This window comes from Podarcis bocagei (assembly GCF_964188305.1).
Source record: "Podarcis bocagei genome assembly, chromosome: 2".
Classification (NCBI taxonomy): Eukaryota; Metazoa; Chordata; class Lepidosauria; order Squamata; family Lacertidae; genus Podarcis; species Podarcis bocagei.
Window position 1 is genome coordinate 13,251,554 of NC_138126.1, and position 22,433 is coordinate 13,273,986.

The 22,433-nt window shown below is 44.9% G+C and overlaps 2 protein-coding genes across 3 annotated transcripts; both read left to right on the plus strand.

Annotated features, from left to right (window-relative positions):
• Positions 1-1,133: 1,133 nt before the first annotated feature.
• LOC308580931 (uncharacterized protein) lies at positions 1,134-8,022 on the plus strand. Of its 2 annotated transcripts, none has more exons than XM_081183241.1 (5): positions 1,134-1,271; positions 3,239-3,321; positions 3,625-3,751; positions 6,367-6,453; positions 6,631-8,022. In XM_081183241.1, exons 2-5 carry the CDS (start codon positions 3,307-3,309, stop codon positions 7,587-7,589), a joined length of 1,188 nt encoding a protein of 395 aa, XP_081039367.1. In that variant the 5' UTR covers positions 1,134-1,271; positions 3,239-3,306; the 3' UTR covers positions 7,590-8,022. The 2 variants fall into 2 exon arrangements, with proteins under 2 accessions (XP_081039367.1, XP_081039368.1); XM_081183242.1 differs by having other exon boundaries at positions 3,628-3,751.
• Positions 8,023-10,362: 2,340 nt separating this feature from the next.
• On the plus strand, positions 10,363-16,395 carry LOC308580658 (uncharacterized protein). Its single transcript, XM_081182628.1, has 4 exons — positions 10,363-10,500; positions 11,340-11,418; positions 12,467-12,593; positions 14,528-16,395. Exons 2-4 carry the CDS (start codon positions 11,344-11,346, stop codon positions 16,057-16,059), a joined length of 1,734 nt encoding a protein of 577 aa, XP_081038754.1. The 5' UTR covers positions 10,363-10,500; positions 11,340-11,343; the 3' UTR covers positions 16,060-16,395.
• Positions 16,396-22,433: the final 6,038 nt, after the last annotated feature.

The following is a 22,433-nucleotide window of genomic DNA, read 5'->3' on the forward strand; positions in this document are numbered from 1 at the left end:
ATCTGGAGCTGGATTGGGTGGCTCCTGCCAACCAATCATACTGCTGCATTGATCTAGGACCAATCAGACTGCTGCATTTTGGATCCTATTGTTCTAGGACCAATCAGACTGCTGCAGTTTGGATCCTATTCAACTCAGTACATAACACCCCTGCAATGCAGAAATCTCAGCTAAAGCATCCATGACAGATGGGCGTCCAACCTCTGCTTAAAAACCTCCAAGGAAGGAGAGTCCACAACCTCTCGAGGGAGACCATTCCAAGGTCAAACGGCTCTTTCCACCAGAAAATTCTGCCTGATTTTTAGTTGGAATTTCCTTTCTTGTAACTTTGAGTCCTACCCTCCAGAGCAGGAGAAAACAAGCTTGTTCCCCCTTCCATGTGAAAGCCCTTGAGATATTTGAAGGTGGCTATCATATCTCTTCTCCATGTCTTCTCCATGGTAAACGTACCCAGCTCCTTCAAGCGTTTCTCATAAGGCTTGGTTTCCAGACCCTTGATCATCTTGGATGTCCTTTGCACACATTCCAGCTTGTTAACATCCTTCACAAATTGTGGTGCCCAGAACTGGATGTAGGAAGATCTCCAAGGTTCCTTCCAGTTCTATGATTTTATGCCTTTGGATGAGGTTAGATTTCCTTCCCTCCAAAACACACGTTTCCCCTTTGCTCTAAAAATTGGTCTCTCTGTCCCACTTCTTCATATGTGATTGGGGCAGGTCTCTTTCTGCTTTTTATTTTTTTAAACATACCTCCCAGCTACATGCCAGCTCAAAAGTTCTGTGCACGGGCAAAACTCTCTAGAGCACGGGTCAGCAAACTTTTTCAGCAGGGGGTTGGTCCACTATCCCTCAGACCTTGTGGGGGCTGGACTATATTTTGTGGGGGGGGGGGTAAATGAACAAATTCCTATGCCCCACAAATAACCCAGAGATGCCTTTTAAATAAAAGGACACATTCTACTCATGTAAAACACACACTGATTCGCAGGCCGGATTTAGAAGGCGATTGGGCCAGATCCGGCCCCCGGGGCCTTAGTTTGCCTACCCATGCTAGAGAATGAGACTCTAGTCCTCCAAGGGTTAAACCCACAGAGACCTGGTTCCTGGAGAGGCAGGAAATGTCATAACGGGGACGATAATATCGGATGCACTTATATGGTGGTTGTTATTACAGTATTGTTATGATTCTTATTCCCGGAAGGGAAAGAGGCTTCCTGGGATTCCTTCGTGCGGAAAGGAGAGCTTTGTGCGCGTAACGGGCCCGGCAGGAAGGTAAAGGCTGCCCCGCTTGCGAGGAAGGGAGGCCGAGGCCCTGCTATTTCGGGGAAGGGAAGCCCCTCGTCTCCATAGGGAGGAGGAAGGCGGTGGGAAAGATTCAGAAAAGGGCAATAAAAAACGACCAAGGGCGGGGAACGACTCCCCCACCCTGCAAGGAGCGAAGCTTGCAGCTTTCGGGACTCCTTAGTTTCAAGAAAAATATTGCTATTGCTATTATATTTATTTCTATCTTGGCCTTTTCCAACATTGGGGAGGGGAGGAGTGGAATATTCATTAAAAGGCAATTAAGCACTAATTAGAATTACAGCTAAATAGAGAGGTAAGAAGTGACATGTTAAGAAAATTCTGCATGGCAGGGAGAAAGTGGTTAGAAAAAGGGCTTTCCACCCCCCACCAAACCACTTTTCTCTTAAGTCCACTGAAGCAGATTCACTTGCAAACTGCGGAACGTTAAATGTTTATTATTGCAGCCAAACGGCCAGCATACTAAAACCAAAATTTGTGCATAGTTCTTTACAAAAACAATAGAAACAATCAAGGTGGAATTTAACAATCTACTAATTAAGTAGACTTTAAATGTGTATCCAAGGAAATAAGAACTCCATTTTAAGAATTTAAAGAATAAGAACATTTAACTATAAGCTGTAATGTTTTATAAGTGTTTGTGCAGCTGTGTAATCTTTGCTTACTTTGACTTGCTATTGCACAAACTATGGGACTCTCTCCCACAGGAGGCGGCGATAGCCATGAACCTTAATGGCTTCAAAAGAGGATCGGATAAATTCATGGAGGGAGAGGGCTGTCATGGCTATTAGCCACAATGGCTCTATGTTCTGTCTCTACAGTGGGAGGGAGCAGTGCTTCTGAAAACCAGTTTCTGGAGAGTGCTCTTGTACTCAAATGCAGCTTCTGTATTTCCCAGAAGAGGCATCTGGCTGGACACTGTCAATCAATAAATCAATCAATTTTTATTGTATATAACCAAAGGCCTTTACAATGGACAACAGAGAATAAAATGAATCTTTCATCTAACTTTTTTTGTGGAAAAAGTTCCGAGTAGAGCAAGGCACAAGTAAGGGATTTGTGTGTTGAAACCAACCAGGCCCCTGCTTTCTAAACTTACAGCCAAAAGGCAGAGACTAAATTGTTTTATTTATTTGATGAATTTAATTTATATCTTCCCCCTTCTTGCTGAAGGAGCCCAGGGTGGCAAACACATCAACATTTCAAAAACAAAACTGGAAAACAGTTAAAGCATTCTGAAGACAATTGCAATAAGAAACTTCTAAAAGCAGTTACAGTTAAAAACATGACTAAAAACATTTATTTCATCCAGTGTGCTCAAGATTGCCCGGAATAGTAGTTCTCACACAACAAAGGCCTGAGTAAACAGGAATGTTTTCAAATTCCTCCTGAAAGTTAATAGTGATTGAGACAGGTGCACCTCACTAGGGAGGTCATATCACAACTGGGGAACCACCGCTGGAAAGGCCCTGTCACTGGGCAGCCCTTGATTGCAGCAGCACCAGCAAAACATCACCTGCCAGTTGTAAGATCTGAGATGACTGGAAAGGCACTCTTTTAAGTACTTTGAGTCCCTAGCCATTTAGGGTTTTATGTGCTGGTACTAACACCTTGAATGGGGTCCAGTAGCTCAAGTGCAATGCTTTCAGGATTGGTATCACAAGGTCCCATTGGCTGTCCACTCACCAACCTAGCAGCCATATTGTGCACTTGCTGCAGCCTCCGGACCCTTCTTTCCGGTTATTTACATGGTCCAAAAATATGGGTGAGCTCAGGAGCGTTTAAGCCGTGAAAACTTAATGAGTTTCCCAAAGGATGAAACTGTTCTCGTCACCTTTCCTTCTCTACCCCGCCCGCAAATGGGGACATGAATGACACAATTTCACTGCTGCCCCTAGACCCAGACTCTCTTTCCTCACTTTTGTCTTCCCCCACAGGCAGAACAATGGCATCAGGGGTGCCGCCTGGGCCATAACTTCCTTGTGGCACAGCGGAAGGAGCTGCCATGCACTCATCTCAGGTAGGAGTGGAATCCTTGTGAAGAGAGGGGACACCTTGGGGGTGTTAGATCTTCAAGGAATGTGCCTCTTTAGTTTTTGTTCCTAGGAGAAGTCAAGTTGTCTAAGTAATGCTATGAACTCTGCAGTATCCCTTCCATAATCCCTTGAGTCCTGCAGAAAAAAATTAGGAAGTGCACACAAACCACCCGGTTAGTCCTTCCCCTTTCAAACTGGGAGCCCTGTTTAATACACAGAGATTTTTGTATACATGGAGAGTACATTTCTGAGTACAGGCCATTATGGTGTGTTGTTGTTTTTCCCAGCAGCTGGTGTCCTTTGAAGCAGTGGCTGTGTATTTCAGCAAGGGGGAGTGGGATCTCCTGGGTCCAAGCCAAAGAGCTCTCTACAAGGAAGTCATGCTGGAGAATTATGAGAGTGTGGCCTCTCCAGGTGAGGATGTTTATTCATTTGTTGAGAAAAAGAAAGTAAAGCCCCATTGTCATGGCCAGACCACTTCCTGGTGACGTTTGGGCTTCCATTTCCAATTTCCGGTAGGAATGAGGGACCGGTAGGATCGTCTGCCCCGAGAGACCTATGGAGTGCAATGGATTCCTGAATCTTTGGGGGGATTTTTTCAGTGGTTAGAGCTGGTGACTAGCCATGGAATGGCATAATGCAGAGGAGCATGGATATGAGCAGCCTTTCCGATGCTGTGGAGTATGTCTGCCTACCTGGTATACTGAGGAGCTACATGTTATGAAACTAGCCAGATGACGGCTACAGCACAAGTGGCAAAAGTCCCGCTGTAGTTATGAGCTAGAGAACACAACCGTGTCTGTCGTATGGCAGTGAAACTGTGAGGAGGGCATACTTTGCAGCTTCCGTTGCATCCTTCAGTAATTGCCTAATAATGCCCAACTCTTTTTCTTTGTAACATCCTAACTGGGAGTGGCTGAAGGCCCTAGTCTGGAGTCTGGATACAGTGGTGGACTGGATGAGAACAAATAAACTGAATCTGAATCCTGACAAGACAGAGGCTTGGTGGATGAGTGCCCTGAGTCTGGGAAGTCAGGAACTGATCTTCCTTGGATGTTGTTGCACTTTCTCGGAAGGAGGAAGTGCGCAGTTTAGGGGTGCTCCTGGATCCAGCTCTGCCCCTACAGACACTGGTCTTTGGTGGCTCGGAGTGCCTTTAACCAACTTTTGTTGGTAAGACACCCACTTTCTAACTGTTCTTGCTATGTTCTGTAGCTCAACTCATATATTTGGAAGGCAATTACCGTATTTTTCGCTCCATAGGACGCACTTTTTCCCTCCTAAAAAGTAAGGGGAAAAGTCTGTGCGTCTTATGGAGCGAATGTGTGTTACCTGGAGCCAAATCGCTGTTGTCCTGTGCTCCCGGGCTGCTCTTTGGGGGTGGGGGGAGGAGCCACGGTACTCTGCCGGCAACCTCTGCTTTCCCCTGAAGTCCCGACAAGGTTTGCAAGCAGCGGGAAGGCTGTGCGCTCCCGGGCTGCTCTTTGGGGGTGGGGGGAGGAGCCACGCGGCTCTGCCAGCAACCTCTGCTTTCCCCTGAAGTCCCAACAAGGTTTGCAAGGTTTGCAAGCAGAGGGAAGATTGTGTGCTGCTGGGGTGCTTTTTGGGGGTGGGGAGCTACACTGCTCTGCCTACAGCCTTTGCTTTCCCCTGAAGTCCGGACAACGTTTGCAAGGTTTGCAAGCAGAGGGAAGGCTGTGTGCTGCTGGGGTGCTTTTTGGGGGTGGGGGGAGGAGCCACACTGCTCTGCCTACAGCCTTTGCTTTCCCCTGAAGTCCCGACAAGGTTTGCAAGGTTTGCAAGCAGAGGGAAGATTGTGTGCTGCTGGGGTACTTTTTGGGGGTGGGGAGCTACACTGCTCTGCCTACAGCCTTTGCTTTCCCCTGAAGTCCGGATAAGGTTTGCAAGGTTTGCAAGCAGAGGGAAGGCTGTGTGCTCCTGGGGTGGAGGGTGGGGAGCAGCAAATTGCTGTCTCTCAGTGCCTCCTAATTCAACTGCAAAGGATTGCCTAACTGGATTCTGAGCTCCATTTGAAGTTTAAAAATAGTAAGTTTGGGGATTTCTTCAAGTAACAGTTTTGGGGAAATAGTCATAAATACATACAAAGCATCTCCACAAACCAGTAATAGTAATTTCAGCTAAAACTGAGCAGGTATCTGGCTCAGGAACAGTTTAAACTGCACAGCTATAACCAGACATCCTGTGTGTGTGGACCATGTTCCTAGTAGCTAATCTTTACTGCTGAAAAGAAGCTCTGATATTCCACTCCAACTCTATAATTCATTATACAAATTCTTACAAGTAGAGTCCACCTATACTAAACCAAAAACATTGTATTCTCTTGGTATTGAACGGAAGCTATTTATCTGCCCTCTTTTCCTCCTCTGTTCTTTACTCAGTCACTCCATTTTGAATCTTCCTTTCAAAACAACCATGCCTGTTTTGAGAAAACTTCAGAGATTTAGGAACTGGAGCACAATCATTTGATCTTTAGCTTCACAGTATTTTAATATTCTTTTGGAAGCCGCCCAGAGTGGCTGGGAAGGCCCAGCCAGATGGGCGGGGTATAAATAATAAATAATAATAATAAATAATAATTATTATTATTATCATCATCTTTTTGCTGTTCCTCCATACTCCAAGCACTTCTCATTTGCACAGCCCTGGTTTCTCTCCCTGACTATTAATATTCTTGATTAATAACAGTAAAATGCTCAAATTTTAGTTTTTGTGACTGTTGCCAATACTGACTTCCCAGTGATGATGAAAACAGCTACATTCTAATGGAATGTCTGTCCTTTTTCCGTTCTCTTCATTATATACCGTGGCTCGCTTTAAAGCAGCAAAGTGGACAGGAGCCACACACTTTGCTGTTTTAAATAGTTTAGTACAAAATTTGAGTCAGATTTTTTTTCTTGTTTTCCTGCTCTAAAAACTTGGTGCGTCTTTTGGTCAGGAGCGTCCTATGGAGCGAAAAATACGGTAATGAATGAGATAATGCCTGAATATTTTGTCTGTTTCTTTGAAAGAAATTCCCAAACCAGACCTCATCTCCCGGCTGGAAGGAGGTGAAGAGCCATTTGTCTGGATCTGTGAGGAAGGAGAGAGTTTGGCAGGTATGTGCTTCAGTTTGTGGTGGGACCTGGTCTTGTCTGGGTATTCAGGCAGATTCCTTGATGATCTTGCTTTTTAAACATGTCAGGGGTAATCAGTCTTGATGTCTAATGAAATCCTTGATTTTGGCTTTGAAGTCCTAACAAAATTGGCTTTTTTCCTGTTTTTTTCCCTCCAAGGAGGTGATCAGTACAACACTGAAAACTATAGTCAGCCAGCAGGAACATGTAAGCAGAAAGCAGGAAAGGAGATGCTTGGAAATCCATCAGGACAAAAGAGATCTGAGGGAAATCAATCAAAGAATGGAAGGAAAGAATCCTCTACTTCTCTGGGTGCTGATGACCTTGAACTTCTGAACCCAGAATATCACCAAAGAAAGCAACTAAAAAAGTGTCCCGTCTTTGGGGAAATGATCAAAGATAAACCAGTACTAAACAGATACCACAGAACCCCCACAGGGGTGAAACTATACGATTGCATGAAGTGTGGGAAGAGCTTTAGAGATAGGGGAACTCTCACTAGACACTGCAAAACCCACACAGGGGAGAAACCATATAAGTGCATGGAGTGTGGAAAGAGCTTTAGAGATAGGGGTAGTCTTACTGAACACAAAAGAACTCACACAGGGGAGAGACCATATAAATGCTTGGAATGTGGGAAAAGCTTCAGTGCGAATGGAAACCTTAAAGCACATAAAAGAATCCACACGGGGGAGAAACCATATAAGTGCATGGAGTGTGGAAAGAGCTTCAGAAACAGTGGAACGCTTAGTGAGCATGAAAGAACTCACACAGGGGAGAAACCATATAAATGCTTGGTATGTGGGAAAAGCTTCAGCGTGAGTGGAAGCCTTAAAACGCATGAAAGAAAGCACACGGGGGAGAAACCATACATATGTATGGAATGTGGAAAGAGCTTCCGTGACAGTGGGAATCTTGTCATACATGCAAGAACCCACACAGGAATGAGACCGTATAAGTGCGAAGAGTGTGGAAAAAGTTTTAGTGTGAATGGAAGTCTTACTAAACATAAAAGAATCCACACAGGCGAGAAACCATATAAATGTATGGCCTGTGGAAAGAGCTTCCGTGATGGTGGAACTCTTAGAAAACATGAAAGAACCCACATGAATGTATAGACTAGAAAAAGTTCGGCACTGGTGGAAGCCTTTATATACTTTGAGGGGGATTCCCCATCTAAGAGAAAAACCATATAAATGCAGAGTTTGTGGAAATACTTCTGTTCGGAGAAGCCTTGCTTCACATCAGAGAACCCCCATAGGGAAACCATAAAAGTGCATGCTGCATTGAAAGAACGTGAGAACAAATGTTTGATACACTTTTTTAAAAAAAAAATACATGGGAGAAAGTTATCTAAGTTACATTTCTAACACCTGTGTTAGGAGCTAGATTGTCATCTGAAGTGATAGATATTCTCTTGACAGAATGGACGCATCTGGTGAGGCTACTGGTCCAGTGTTAATTTATATAGTCCCATAGTATTTTTATAAGCCGTTTAATTTAGACACACACACACACACACACACACACACACACACACACACACACACACTAATATAAACAGTAAAAAGCATTGAAGAGTCCTTCAGATCTTCCTAATCTCTTTTTCATTCTTCAAGTAAAATATGGCCAGGCCACATTTTGAATCCATGGCAAAACCTCACAAATTCAGTGTTGGCAAACCTTTCCCGCTCACTCCATTTGCTTGCTGAACTTCAGGTTGGCTGCTAGATTTCTCTTCTGCAGCTTTTTGGAGCCCAGCTGACCTTCCACCCTCTCTTTCAGAGAGTTTGAAGCTTATTTTATTTTATTTTTTTGCGATTTCCCTCTGAACCTGTCCTTTTGGATATGGGGCTTCAGGAATAATTTTGATCAGACTTAGCTTTTTGTAGTTTTTAGCATGAAATAAGAAGAGTGTCTCTGTGTGTATACATATATAATTTGCCCTCCCCATCTAAGCTCTTTGGATCCTAGATTCACTTCTTAAATCTCCGAAAATCCACAGAACCCTTCAAACGTCTGCTTACATAGGCAGTTAAAAAATTCATGTCTTAAATGTTTTTTAAAAAGTGACTGAATAGTGGAAATGTAGCAGGGCCACTGACCGGTTTGACCTGTTGGGAGTAATTTAGTAAATCATTACAAGTTTGTATACCATATGGCTTCTAATAGACATTTTATTCAATGCTTCAAAATTTCCTTCTATTTCAGTATAATTATTATGCTCTTCATATTTTGTGTCCTGTGTAATTCTTGTATCCTATTTTTTCACTTGCATTCGCAGTTTCCCAGGATTCCTTTTTTGTGCAACGTGCATATTACTGTTTTTGATAATATTATTATGTAGATGTGCTTCATAAACTGAAATTCACTTATTTCCTGCTATTGTAGTTTAAATACATTATTCAAGCTGATTTCAGCTTCTGGTCAGAAACCTTCCTGTGGACTGGGGCAGATTAAGGATCTGACTGTCAGATGTCACCAAGCCTAATGGTGTTTCTGCTGACCACATGCTACACCTGAACTTGTGTATGGGAAGTGATATTTTGATATCTTTGGCCCAGAGTTGTGACATGCCATGCCATAGGAAGTTGCACTGTACATCTATACTGGTGTATTAGGGTGTGTTGAATTTTTCAACTTTCCAATTCAAAAAATGAGGGATGCTAAAAAGTTGTAACATGACTTGAGAATTCAAAAGATATTTTGGTTAAATTGATATAATTTGCTTGGTAAGAAAAATGTGTGTAAAATTGCATAGAAATCATTAAAAATGATTGCTAAGTACTTGCTATTATTATTATTATTATTATTATTATTATTATTATTATTATTTAGCTTTGCCTGACATTTTCAGAAAGTAAAAATAAAATTCTTTGGGTTTCCAACAGCAGTTTATGTGCTTCTTTACCAAACATAGACTCACCGAGCTAAATGTTGTCCAATCACAAAAAGAACAGCAGGCTTCAATTCCTTACAGCCAAAAAACATTTTTAAAAGACCCATCACTGAAGAACTGTGCAAAAATTTATTTGGACCATGCAGTGATGGCAAAAACTTAACATAATAGATCCAAAGCGCAAAATCTAAGATGGGATTTTTGCGGGGGTCAAGATTGAATATATTTATGTAGTATTGTAAGAGACAGAGATTTCTTTCCTTTATTTGTTACGGGTTTAACATGTGTGTGTGTGTTTTTTTTTGGGGGGGGGAGAAGGAAACTTAATAATTATTACATTATATTACAGTATATACTCATTTATAATTCTGGGTTCAGTTACCCTGAGTTGTAAAGCATAACTCCATCTGTTTGCATAAGATTTCCCATATGATGTTTGCATAAGATTTCCTATATGCTTTGTGGCTGAACTGCTCCCTGGTTTGACGGATGCATAAATTTGATGTATAAATGCATCAAAAGCAACCACCACCCTTCAAAATTTGCTTCCCCCTGGAATGAAGAACGACGCGCGCGCGCGCAGGGCGCCGCTTTGCGAACAGGGAGGGGCTGAGAGATGCAGCCCATGACTAAGCCATTTTTCACCTTCTCACCCCTTGCCTTTTCCTGTAAGACCTATTGCAGTCGTTAAGAGTCGTCAACAGGCTCATCTCAGCTATCTGCCAATCTCCCATTCCCACCACCCTTCTGAGTAATACCCCTCCCCACCTTCTCACTATATAGAAGGATCTGGCAACTTCTGTTTCAGTGTATCTGAAGAAGTGTGCATGCACACGAAAGCTCATACCAAGAACTAACTTAGTTGGTCTTTAAGGTGCTACTGGAAGGGGTTTTTTATTTTGACTATGGCAGACCAACACGGCTACCTATCTGTAACTGGAGCCCTGCGAGGGTTAAACAAACCGAGCTGTGGTTCCTAGAGAGGGAGGAAGTTTTGAAAGTGGGGGAAGACCGTCGCCGACGCACCTCCGTTTGGATTTGGAGGAAAGAGGCTCGTCGTCGGGGTTCCCAGGCGAGGAGCGGCGGGCAGGAGACGAAAGAGGCGGCGAGGTGCCACGCGGCGGGCGGCGGTGGGAGACGCGGAGCTTGCATTTGGGGGGAAGGCTGGGGAGGGGAGTCGTCCTAATGTTTGAGGCTGATGCGCCCAAATCCAGCTGCAAAAGGAGGCGCCCCGCAACAGCTGCACTTTGCAGCCTCTCTTCCCCCTTGTTCTGGGCCACCGTGGTTTTTACGCACGCGCGGGAAGGGAAAGGCCCTTGGGGGGTGGTGGGTCACCCCACCTCCAATTTTCCCTCTGTCACCCCACCTCCACCCCCCAAGCATAATCAACATTTATAAAATGTGGTTGCTGGGGAGACCCGGCCAAATTGGGGGGGTATAAGTCATTTTTTATTATCATTTTTATTGTTGTTACTACTACTACTACTACAAAATGTTGATGCTCATAACCCCAGATACATGTTGTGAATAGCTTCAAATTAGGTACCTATTCCCTCCCCACTCCGCCTGTGCTTTTGTGTAAATAAACAGCTTCTTATGTTCCTTTGCACGTGGGAAAGTTTTCAATGTTTCCCTCTGGGCTTGAGGGAGTGGGAAGGTTTTGAAGAAACAGGAGTGGATAGAATATGACATCAGTATATTTTGATTGATTGAGGGTGTGTATGTGTGCGAGAGAGAGAGACAAGAGAGTCCCAGGCAGGACAATGTGGAATAAATTTAAAGGAGGGTGAAGTGAAATTCATTTTAATGATGTGAAAAGCCAGGAAACCAAAGGGTTTGCCCTCACCGTTCAGCTGAAATGTGAATAACTCCACTTCTCAGTTGCCCCCAGATTGGGACTTTCCTTCTAGCCGTGTCCCAGAGATGGCCTGGTTTACCTCTTCTTTCTCTCCCTCTCCCCCCATGACAGAACAATGGCATCAGAGGCCCAGTCTGGATCATCGCTTGCTGGAGCTGGAGTGGAAACTTCTGCCATGGACCCATCTCAGGTAAGAGGCAGGTTCCTTGTGGAGACAGGCAGGGCACAGTCTGGGTGTCTCCCTCCATTGGGCTGCGAGGTTTGCAGGAAACGTGTGCTGCCCCTTCTCTGTTGCTGCTACAAAATGTCTAGGTGACCCAACTTAAACTATGAACTCTTGCGTGATGTCTACAGTCCTGCAGAAAAAAATTAAAGCTTTCCTAGAAGGATTTTGCAAAGCTTTCTGCCATCAGTGTCCACTTTACATTACATTTTATACAACACAGTGGTACCTTGGTTCTCAAACTTAATCTGTTCCCGAAATCTGTTCCAAAACCAAACGTTCAAAAACCAAGGTGCACTTTCCCACAGAAAGTAATGCAAAACGGATTAATCTGCTCCAGACTTTTAAAAACAACCCCTAAAACAGCAATTTAACATGAATTTTACTGTCTAACAAGATAATTGATCCATAAAATGAAAGCAATAATCAATGTACTGTACTATAAAATAAATAAGATTGTAGATGATAACATTTAAATAATTTTTTTTCTTACCTGCACTGTTGATAGTCATTGTTTTGATGGGGGGCTTTTATCCATTTCCACAGTCACACAATCAATCAATCAGTAGCTGAACTGGGTTCCACACAGTCACAAAAACAAATTAACCAAAAAGCCTCAAAAACAAAAACGCAAAATATATAGCAAAACCAAAAGCGCCAAATTTAATCCATTCCGGAAATCTGTTTGACTTCCGAAATGTTCTAAAACCAAGGCGCAGCTTCTGATTGGTGGAGGTACCTCAGAAACAATAGCTGATAGCCGCATCGGACATTTGCCTTCTGAAGAACGTTCAAAACCCAAAACATTTACTTCCGGGTTTTTGGCGTTTGAGAACCAAGATACCACTGTATGTAGAACGTGATTAATAAATAACATTATTAATAATAGCAAGAGAAATAAAGCTACCAGGTTAGCCCTTTTATTTTCATGCTGAGATCCCTGTCAGATACACGTTTATTATTTTATCTACATAAGAGTTCATTTCTGAGTAGAGAATCTATCTTTTCCTTTCAGCGGCTGGTGTCCTTTGAGGAGGTGGCCGTGTATTTCAGCAAGGGGGAGTGGGATCTCCTGGGCCCCTGCCAGAGAGCTCTCTACAAGGAAGTGATGCTGGAAAATTACGCAAATGTAATGTTTCTGGGTAAGGATGTCTTGTCCCTTGGTTGACAAGTGCTGTTGCTAATGCATCTTACGTAGATTTGGATCTAAGGTAAATACTGTTACAGACTGACTTAACTGAGGCAGACAGCAGCGCAACAGAACAGACCTGCTGCTCTAACTGTACCAACTGCCATAACTGCCTCAGGCGCATGACGTCACAGAGCTCTAAAGACCTTGTGAGCATTAACCCTTTCCTTAGCATTTGGAGTGCTTTCATTTCACAGTCTTCATGTATCGCTTTGGAGGCTTCCCAGAGGCAGTTCGTAGGCCACGGAGGGAATGCTGGACACCATGTTGAGAGGTGTCCAATATTTGAAGTTGCAGCTGCTGCTACATTATCAATGAACTGGACTTAATGAACACTGGGTGCCCAGTTGCCCCGTCATACTCAACAAGAAGAGGGTGCAACGGACTAATCTCCCGCTACATTTGGGAGGGGGTGAATTTGAAATGCCTGAATATTTCGTGGTTATTAGTCTGCCTTGTTTCTTTGAAAGAAATTCCCAAATCAGACCTCTGGCTAGAGAAAGGGGAAGATCCACTTCTGAGGGACTGTGAGGAAGCAGAGAGATTGACTCTGTGATGGGTCAGCTCTTGTCTGGGTGTTCAGGGCATTCCTTAATTCTGTGTTTAAATTTCTGGCAGACATAACTTAAGGCTTCCTCCTTCCCACTGATGTAGATTTGACGCTCACCAAGTCTCTCTTAGTTAAAACTAGGGAACCACTGGCTCTCTAGAACAGGCATAGGCAAACTTGCCCCTTCAGATGTTTTGGGACTACAACTCCCATCATCCCTGACCACTGGTCCTGTTAGCTAGGAATGATGGGAGTTGTAGTCCCAAAGCATCTGGAAGACCAAGTTTGCCTATGCCTGCTCTAGATGTTGCAGAACTACAACTCCCATCAGCCCCAGCAAGCATGTCCAGTGGCTTGGGCCTGATGAAGCAAGGCTTCTTTTATGTTCTGCTCACCTTCCTTATGGGACAGTCTGATTCCCCTCCCTCTTTCAGTGTTTAGGTTCCATTTCCCCATTAGATCTCGGATTCCAGGGTTGAGTATTTGACGCACAACCTTTTGAATTTCCTTGTCAAAGCAGCTAGCAAAAGCAGAGAACTGTTTTGCAAACAAAGGCACATCGCTTCACACCCTACCTTAAAACAGAGGTGAAGACCCTCTGGCACAAAGGCCTAATTAGGCCAGCAAGACCTCCCCATATGGCCCATTGGTCTGCTTGGGTTAAACCATGCCCACCTTCCCTGCGCCTGACAATCAGCTGGTGAGTGGCCCCTCCAAAGTGCTGTGCGTAGGGGTTATTGTGATTTCAAGTGATTGACAGTTGAATGGCCCCATCCACCTGTCAAAATTGGCCCACTGGGAGTATTGGGGACCACTTCCCTATCCCTTCAATGATAATCATTTTTATTTGCTCGTCTCATTCCCCATTTGGTGTACCGGAAAATCCACAGTCTGTTTAGGACTATGTAACTGTGTTGTTTCTCACCATCTACTTTTAAAAAAATTACCGACCATTTAATAGAATCCATAGAACAGTTATCTTTTTCAGTTTGGTGTCCCTTCTTCTTCTAGCCTTCCTGCAGTTTCATACCCCCTCCCCATTTACATAACCTTGTGGAACCCCATTTCATTGTTATATCAGAAGGGAGGGGGATAATCCACACATGCACACACTTCTGTGTCTTGTTTAATCAATGGGAAATAAATAAGAAAGACATTAATGCTGTTGAGTAACAGATTCAAAAGGTGACATAGGTTTTGCCAGGGTGTCCAGAGAGGAGAGGGGACAACCTAGGAAATCAGAAAAAAGAAAAGGGTAATTGGGCTTGATAACTCATGATGCTTTTAGCACTGAAGTCCTAACAGGAAATATATGTTTTCCTTTTATCTCCAAATAGCTAATCAGCGGGACAAGAGTTATAGTGAGCTACTGGAAACAGGCCGGCATAAAGCCGAAGAGATGTTTGGACATCAAAGGGGGGGAAATAGGCTAGAAGGATACCGATCGAAGAATGAGAGGAAGAATTTTTCTATTTCTCAAGGTGCAGATGACCATGAAGTTCTAAACCCAGAAGACCACAAAAGAAATCAACTGAAAAAGTGGATAGTGAATGGGGAAATATGCAAAGATAAATCTGTATTAAATAGACATTTCAGAACCCGCACAGGGCAGATCCTATATAAATGCACAGAATGTGGAAAGAGCTTCAACAAGAGAGGAAACTTCATTGTACATCAAAGAACCCACACAGGGGAGAAACCTTTTAAATGCATGGAGTGTGGGAAAAACCTCAGTGATAGGAGAAGTCTCATTGTACATCAAAGAATCCACACAGGGGAGAAACCGTATGAATGCCTGGAGTGTGGAAAGAGCTTCAGTGACAGAAGAAGTCTTTTTGTACATCAGAGAACCCACACAGGGGAGAAACCATATAAGTGCATGGAGTGTGGAAAGAGCTTCACTGTGCATCGTAGCCTTACTTCACATCAAAGAACCCACACAGGGGAGAAACCATATCAGTGTATGGAGTGTGGACACAGTTTTATTGACAGAGGGTATCTTGCTAGGCATCAAAGAAGACACACAGGAGAGAAACCATATAAATGTATGGAATGTGGAAAGAGCTTCCTTGAAAGGGGACATCTTGCAAGGCATCAAAGAAATCACACAGGAGAGAAACCATATCAGTGCATGGAGTGTGGAAAAAGCTTCAGTGATTCACGAGCTTGTTCTAAGCATCAAAGAACTCACACAGGGGAGAAGCCATATCAATGCAAGGAGTGTGGAAAAAGCTTCACTCATAATGGAAGCCTTAATGTACATTTGAGAACCCACACAGGGGAGAAACCATATGAATGTGTGGTATGTAGAAAGACCTTCACTCAGAGAGATCACCTTATTTCACATCAGAGAACCCACACAGGAGAGAAACCCTATAAGTGCTTGGTGTGTGGCAATACCTTTACTCAGAGGAGTAACCTTATTTCACATCAAAGAACACACACAGGGGAGAAACCATATCAATGCATGGAGTGTGAAAAGAGCTTTAGCGATAGGAGAAGTCTTACTGTGCATCAAAACACCCACACAGGGCAGAAACCACATGAATGCACGGAGTGTGAAAAGAGCTTCAGTGATAGGAGAAGCCTTTTTGTACATCAAAAAACTCACACAGGGGAAAAACCATATAAATGTATGGAGTGTGGAAAAGGTTTTTGTGAAAGAGTGTATCTTGTTAGACATGAAAGAAGGCACACAGGAGAGAAGCCGTATGAATGCTTGGTGTGCACAAAGACCTTCACACAGAAAGGTCACCTTATTTCACACCAGAGAACCCACACAGGAGAGAAACCCTATAAATGTTTGGTGTGTGGAAAGGCCTTCACTCAGAGAAGTAACCTTATTTCACATCAAAGAATACACATGTGAGAAACCATAAAAATGCATGGAACGTCAGAACTCCAGCAAAAACAGAAACTTTACTATAATTCACAGAACCCACATGAGGGAGAAACTTGTCCTAGTGCCATTTTTCTTACCTAGTCGCCAACTTAGCTAGCACTCAGTCAGCATCAGGGGTACAGCTGGTATAAAAGCAGGATCCACAGCACTGATTCCGGAATGGCACTAATGCCATGGAAGACCAATTAGTACCAGGAACTGTAAGAGAACCTGAAACTACGCCAAAAGTTCCCAATAGCATTGAAGGAATTGGACATTTTTTAAAAAAAACAAATAAATCTTGTATACAGTTCATTTTGGAAATTTGGAGTTGTATCCATCACTGCTCATGCAACGGGACCTCGCCTTCCTCTCCCCAACTGCTCCTAACATCTATTGTAGAAGCTCCCTCAATCCTTTGGAGCAAATCTTGAGAGAGCCCAGGGCAGAGATGTGAAGTCTCAGAAAAGAACTTAGAAATTGGGGGGACATGACATAGGGTTTTTTTCCTTATTTTTTCCTGGTTTCCCCCAATATTTTGGAAACAAATGTTGGGGTGGGGGGAGGGCAGATTCCAGAGTTTATACAGGCCTTCACATCTCTAGCCTGGGAGTGGGGTTGCAAGGGAAGGGAGAGGGGAGTTGTGTTGCTTAAGTGGAACAGCAGCCTTGGGTTGTTAATTTGCTTCCTGGAGTGAAAGAGTCATAGCTCAGTGGAATAGCACCTTGCAGGCAGAAGGACACAGGTTCAATCCCTGACATCTCAAGGGAGGGCCGGGAGATACTTCTGCCTGAAATCCCGTAAAACAGCTATCAGTCAGTTTAAACAATCCGTGCTGCAGGTGGAATTCAAGCCTTGAACTTGAAGAAATAGGAGAGCTACTAACCAGTTTAGAGAGATGTGGGCTAGCTAAGTGTATTTATCCGGTTTTATTTTCAGTACCCTTTTGCTCCTTTGAGATAGTTTTGTATGCACGTAACAATTTAGATGTTAAAACCTCTTTCTGAAGAGTCTCTTTTTTTGGTTTTTTAAAGCAAATGAAGCCTAGCAGCTTCCTTGCCGGCTGTTTTGCTCACCCCATGTGTCAGGGCTGCCTCAGGTCTCAGCTCACAAAAGACCAACGCCAGGTTCTTCTTATATACAAGGATGTTTATTGCAGTTCATTGTTGCTTTCACAACCGAGGCGCGCAGCCCCGCGTCTCTTAGCCTAGACGTTTTAAGTCCCCTCTGAATCGGTCCCGCCCCTACACCAGCTTAAGAGGCTTGTGCTAGTCCACCTCTTCCTGTCTTTCCTTTTCCGCAGGGTCTTTCTGCCCCCCTGGGTCCCTTCTCTCCTGCTCTCTCCTGAAGCGGATTCCTCAGATGCCTGTCCCCCCCTCCTTCGTGCTTTGGGGCCAGGCTCCTCCTCCGGGCTCTCTCCATTTCCTCGCGCCTCCACATTTGAACTTGGCGCGCGTTCGCTACCCCTGACCTTCCTCTTGACACTTACACTACTCCCTGTACTACTCTCCGCCTCTTCCGGCAGGACGTTCTGCCCCGATCTCCTTCCCCTGTCTCCTTCCTGCTCCGCTCCGTGTGTCACACTGGGAACTCCACTCTCTTCACTTCGTTCCTGCTGGGAAGCCGGCCCCGATCTCCCACTCCCACTCGGGGTTTCCCTGCTGCTTCCCTGCCCCTGGCATGTCCCCCCTGTGAACCCCCTTGGCCTGACTAGGGGCGCCCCCTTCTGGGAATCCTCCGATTCACTTGAGAGACTCATGGAAGACCTCAAGTCATTGTCCTCCTCTTCCTCACAGTCCTGGGATTCTTCCCCATCGCTCTCCGTCTCCCCCCTCACCTGTGCCTCTGTCCCTGAACCCCTGACACCATGCTTAAAAGTTAAACCCCGCCCTATGTAAAGGGTGTCCTCAAGAAGACCCAGGGGAGCTTAGGCTGTTTGGTAGAGAGGCATCACAGAACATTAAAGACTTCTACCTGGCAGCAGTGGAAAGGTCCCAAGGAAGGAGGGCCTCCCTTTCTCTCCCTGGCCAGGTGGTAACTGGGCTCTGTGACAAGGGCTGCAGAATGAAAACCTATAGGCCAGGGGAGGCTTATACTTCTACAGCCAGCTGCTTCAGAATGTCTTCTCCCTCATCTTTCAGCCCGGACACTGAGGTCCAGCTCCGAGGATCTTCTGGCGGTTCACTTCCTGCAAGATAGGAGGTTACAGGGAAGCAGGCAGAGGGCCTTCTCGGTGGGGGTGTCTGCCCTTTGGAACACCCTCCCATCAGATGTCAAACAGATAAACGACTGACTGACTTTTAGAAGACATCTGAAGGCAGCCCTGTTTAGGGAAGTTTTTAATATTTTATATTTAATCGCCTTTTTATTTTGTTGGAAACCCAGCCAGATGGGCAGGGCATAATTAATAAATTACTATATTATAACCTTGCAGGGTTTCGAAGTACGCAAGGGACCCCCTTTGGCTTCAGACTAGACCTGATTGGGTCAAGCCCTAGGCTCTGTGGGAAGCTTTCTTACAGCTACACTTCCACTCTTAATAATAATAATTACAGTGGTACCTCGCAAGACGAATGCCTCGCAAGACGGAAAACCCGCAAGACGAAAGGGTTTTCTGTTTTGGAGGCGCTTCGCAAGACGAATTTCCCTATGGGCTTGCTTCGCAAGAAGAAAGCCCATAGGGAAATCTCCGGGGACCTCTTTTAAATGCTGGTGGTGAGGAGCAAAGCCTTTCCCCCCCTCCGGCCTTCAGAAGAGGTCCAGGAAGGCCGGCGGGGGCCGAAAGGCTTTGCTCCCCACCGCCAGCATTTTAAAAGCAGTCCGGGATAGCAGGGAAGCGCTTCCCGCTATCGCGGACGGCTTTTGAAGGCAGGCGGGGGGGAGCAAAGACTTTTGCCCCCCGCCCGCCTTCAGAAGAGGTCCTGGACCTCTTCTGAAGGCAGACGGGGGGCGAAAGTCTTTGCTCCCCCCTGCCTGCCTTCCCGGGAGAGCAGAGAAAGGCAGCACGTTTCTCCGCTGTCCCGGACGGCTTTTGAAGGCAGGCGGGGGGGGGGCAAAGACTTTCGCCCCCCGCCCGCCTTCAGAAGAGGTCCAGGACCTCTTCTGAAGGCAGGCGGGGGGCAAAAGTCTTTGTCCCCCCTGCCTGCCTTCCCAGGGGCTTTTACATCGCCCCGGACAGCGGAGAAGTCCTCCGCTGTCCCAGGCGATTTTAAAATGCCGCCCGCCAGCATTTTAAGATCGCCCCGGACAGCGGAGAAGTCCTCCGCTGTCCCGGGGTTTTTTAAAATGCTGGGGGTGGGAAGAAAAGCCCTTGTCTCCCCCCCCCCCAGCCTTCAGAAGAGGTCGGGGGACAGACTGTCCCCAGACCTGGTCTGAAGGCGGTTTCCATAGGAACGCATTAATTGATTTTCAATGCATTCCTATGGGAAACCGTGCATCGCAAGACGATAAACTCGCAAGAAGAAAAAACTTGCGGAACGAATTAATTTCGTCTTGCGAGGCACCACTGTATTATTATTTTTATTTATACCCCGCCCTCCCCAGCCAAGGCTGGGCTCAGGGCGGCTAACAAGCAATAATAAAAACAAGTTGACTTAAAAACAAGATTAAAATACAACATTAAAATATTAAAAATCATCACAGGAGGAGAAAGAAAAAAGAAAGAGGGGGAGGGAATCAAATTGGCTACAAGCCAAAGGCCAGGCAGAACAGCTCTGTCTTACAGGCCCTGCGGAAAGAAATCAGATCCTGCAGGGCCCTGGTCTCATGAGACAGAGCGTTCAACCAGACCGGAGCCAGAGTTGAAAAGGCCCTGGCTCTGGTTGAAGCCAGTCTAACTTCCTTAGGGCCCGGGACCTCTAGGGTGTTGCTATTTATGGACCTTAAGGTCCTCCGTGGGGCATACTGGGAGAGGCGGTGCCGTAGATACAAGGGTCCTAGGCCATGAAGGGCTTTAAAGGTCAAAACCAGCACCTTAAATCTGACCCTGTACTCCACCGGGAGCCAGTGCAGTTGGAAAAGCACTGAATGTAAGTTGGCAGGTGCAAGGTAGCTTAGGATGCTGTGGCGGTCTGTCGCTTTGTAACGGAACTATATCACCTCCCCAACACGAAAAGATTTGACAGAAAAATCCTGAATCTAGGATGACATATTCCCATGTGATGATGGAGTCCTATCACATGACGCTGCTTGTCCAGCCTTGGCTGTATGTAACCATTCTTATGTTAAACCTTTCCCCCTAAGAACAGCCTTTTCTAAACTTACAGTAAATCTCTGAACTTAATTCATAAAACTGTGTGGTCTCTTAATTTATATCCACCCCGAAGCCAAACCTCATACTCTACCACAAAGTGTTCTCAAAGAGACAGAAGAAGTATATTTAACTATTGTTTATTTTAGGATGTTTAGTAAAAGGCAGCCTGGCAAAATATTTGACCTGGTAGCAGCAAAAAGCAGGAATAAAAACAAGAGGGGAACGCTCTGTTTTGCCCAGATTTCACTTTGCCTCATGGTAGATGATCCAGGGTGCAGCTGGAGTGCCATGACAGGATAACACGAGGCTGTTCCCAAGATGTTTTGGGCTACGTGTTGCCTCAGCAGCACATGGAAATAATTTCATTAAGGGAGAAAATGTACTATAGCTTGTGTTTCCTCAGTTTCTGAGAAAGTTGATGAAAATAATGAACACAAATAAGAAGCAAAGGCCTGAGGAGGCAATAAGCACATGAGACAAAAGGTACACTAGTTTTGTTTCCAATGTGGCAATATTAAATACACTCTCGAAGCACACATTTTGGGTTCCCCCCCCCATTGAATAAAGCACTGTAAACTGTGGGCCATTGTAATGGATTGTTTTGAAGTCATTTCTGCACCAAGCAAAGTAAATTTTAGGGCCCCAGTCCCCCCCCCTCCTGCCCCATATTTTGCCCTATAAGCGCCTGCCGTCGCAATATTGTTGGGTGAAGCACTTTCGTCGGAAGGTGTCTCTGGTCTTATTCTAGATAAGGTTGCAGTCTCAAATATGCAGTTAGGGCAGGGGGTAAGGGTAAAGGGACCCCCGATGGTTAAGCACAGTCACGAACAACTCTGGGGTTGCAGTGCTCAACTCGCTCTATAGGCCGAGGGAGCCGACGTTTGTCCACAGACAGTTTTTCCGGGTCATGTGGCCAGCATGACTAAGCCGCTTCTGGCAAAACCAGAGCAGCGCACGGAAACGCTGTTTACCTTCCCACCAGAGTGGTACCTATTTATCTACTTGCACTTTTCGACGTGCTTTCGAACTGCTAGGTTGGCAGGAGCTGGGACCGAACAATGGGAGCTCACCCCGTTGCAAGGATTAAAACCGCGACCTTCTGATCGGCAAGCCCCAGGCTCTGTGGTTTAGACCACAGCGCCACCCGCGTCCCGTATAGGGCAGGGGGTGCTTGCTATTAAATCCAGCCTTATCTTTGGACACCAAAGTGGCTTCGTTGCATGACAGTTCAGGCTGCTCCCTCTGGGACAGAGACAGCTCAGCCAAACTCCGGTAACATTTTGTTTCGATTAATGCAGCAGTTTATATGGAAAAGTGGTGTTCAAATTTAAATAAATAAATAAATAAATAAACTGACAGAAACCCTTGCTGATCTATGGCAAATCACCCGGAGAGCTAGCAGTAGATCGCCATTTCTACCAGTAGATCTTCCCGCTCCTGCTGGGGGGGGGGGGCGCGCGAGGCATGACCAGCAGAATGTGTGTTTGGGGAAGTAAATACCACTGAATGCTTTTGGTAAGTGGATATAGCCAAAGTGGGCAGATAACCTTTTTAAAATAAAATAAATGAATTCTTTAAAATTATGCATTTATTTAAAATAGTGATCGATACCTTGCCTTTTTTACCATTTCTACTAGCAAAATTAAATTACAACAATTAAAAAATCTAGTTATGAAAAAATACAATTGTCAAAACAGCTAAAATGCCAAAGGCAACAGTTAAGAATAAAAACCAGCAATGCAGTAACTCTAAACAACTTTACACACATTCCTCAGTTAAATTATTACTAAAATGTTACACATAAACCAAATTAATGCTAGGCTAATCAGTCAAAAACCTGGGCAACAGAAGATTCTTTACAGCAGGAGAGGGAGGAAAATGGATAGAGAGAACTTGGCGACATACAATGAACGTTGAAAGATTTAGAAGAACAGATAAAAGTACTCCTTCACACAGCCCATAGTTAAAATACGGAACACAGCATATAGTTAGAATATGGAATTAGGCAGACAGAAAAAAGCACAGCAGATGAAAACCTGCACTAAAACCTCTTCCCTCATTTCATTTTTTGCCATGCCTTTTTAGATTGTAAATCTTGAAGGAAGGGCAT

What these genes read in the sequence shown, in the direction of transcription:
- LOC308580658 (XM_081182628.1), top strand. Translation starts at nt 11,344, where the DNA reads ATGGCATCAGAGGCCCAGTCTGGATCATCGCTTGCTGGAGCTGGAGTG. An exon ending in CTGCCATGGACCCATCTCAG is followed by an intron (nt 11,419 to 12,466) that starts GTAAGAGGCAGG and finishes TTTTCCTTTCAG; the next exon opens with CGGCTGGTGTCCTTTGAGGA. An exon ending in CGCAAATGTAATGTTTCTGG is followed by an intron (nt 12,594 to 14,527) that starts GTAAGGATGTCT and finishes ATCTCCAAATAG; the next exon opens with CTAATCAGCGGGACAAGAGT.
- LOC308580931 (XM_081183241.1), top strand. An exon ending in TGAGAGTGTGGCCTCTCCAG is followed by an intron (nt 3,752 to 6,366) that starts GTGAGGATGTTT and finishes TTTCTTTGAAAG; the next exon opens with AAATTCCCAAACCAGACCTC. An exon ending in GGAAGGAGAGAGTTTGGCAG is followed by an intron (nt 6,454 to 6,630) that starts GTATGTGCTTCA and finishes TTTCCCTCCAAG; the next exon opens with GAGGTGATCAGTACAACACT.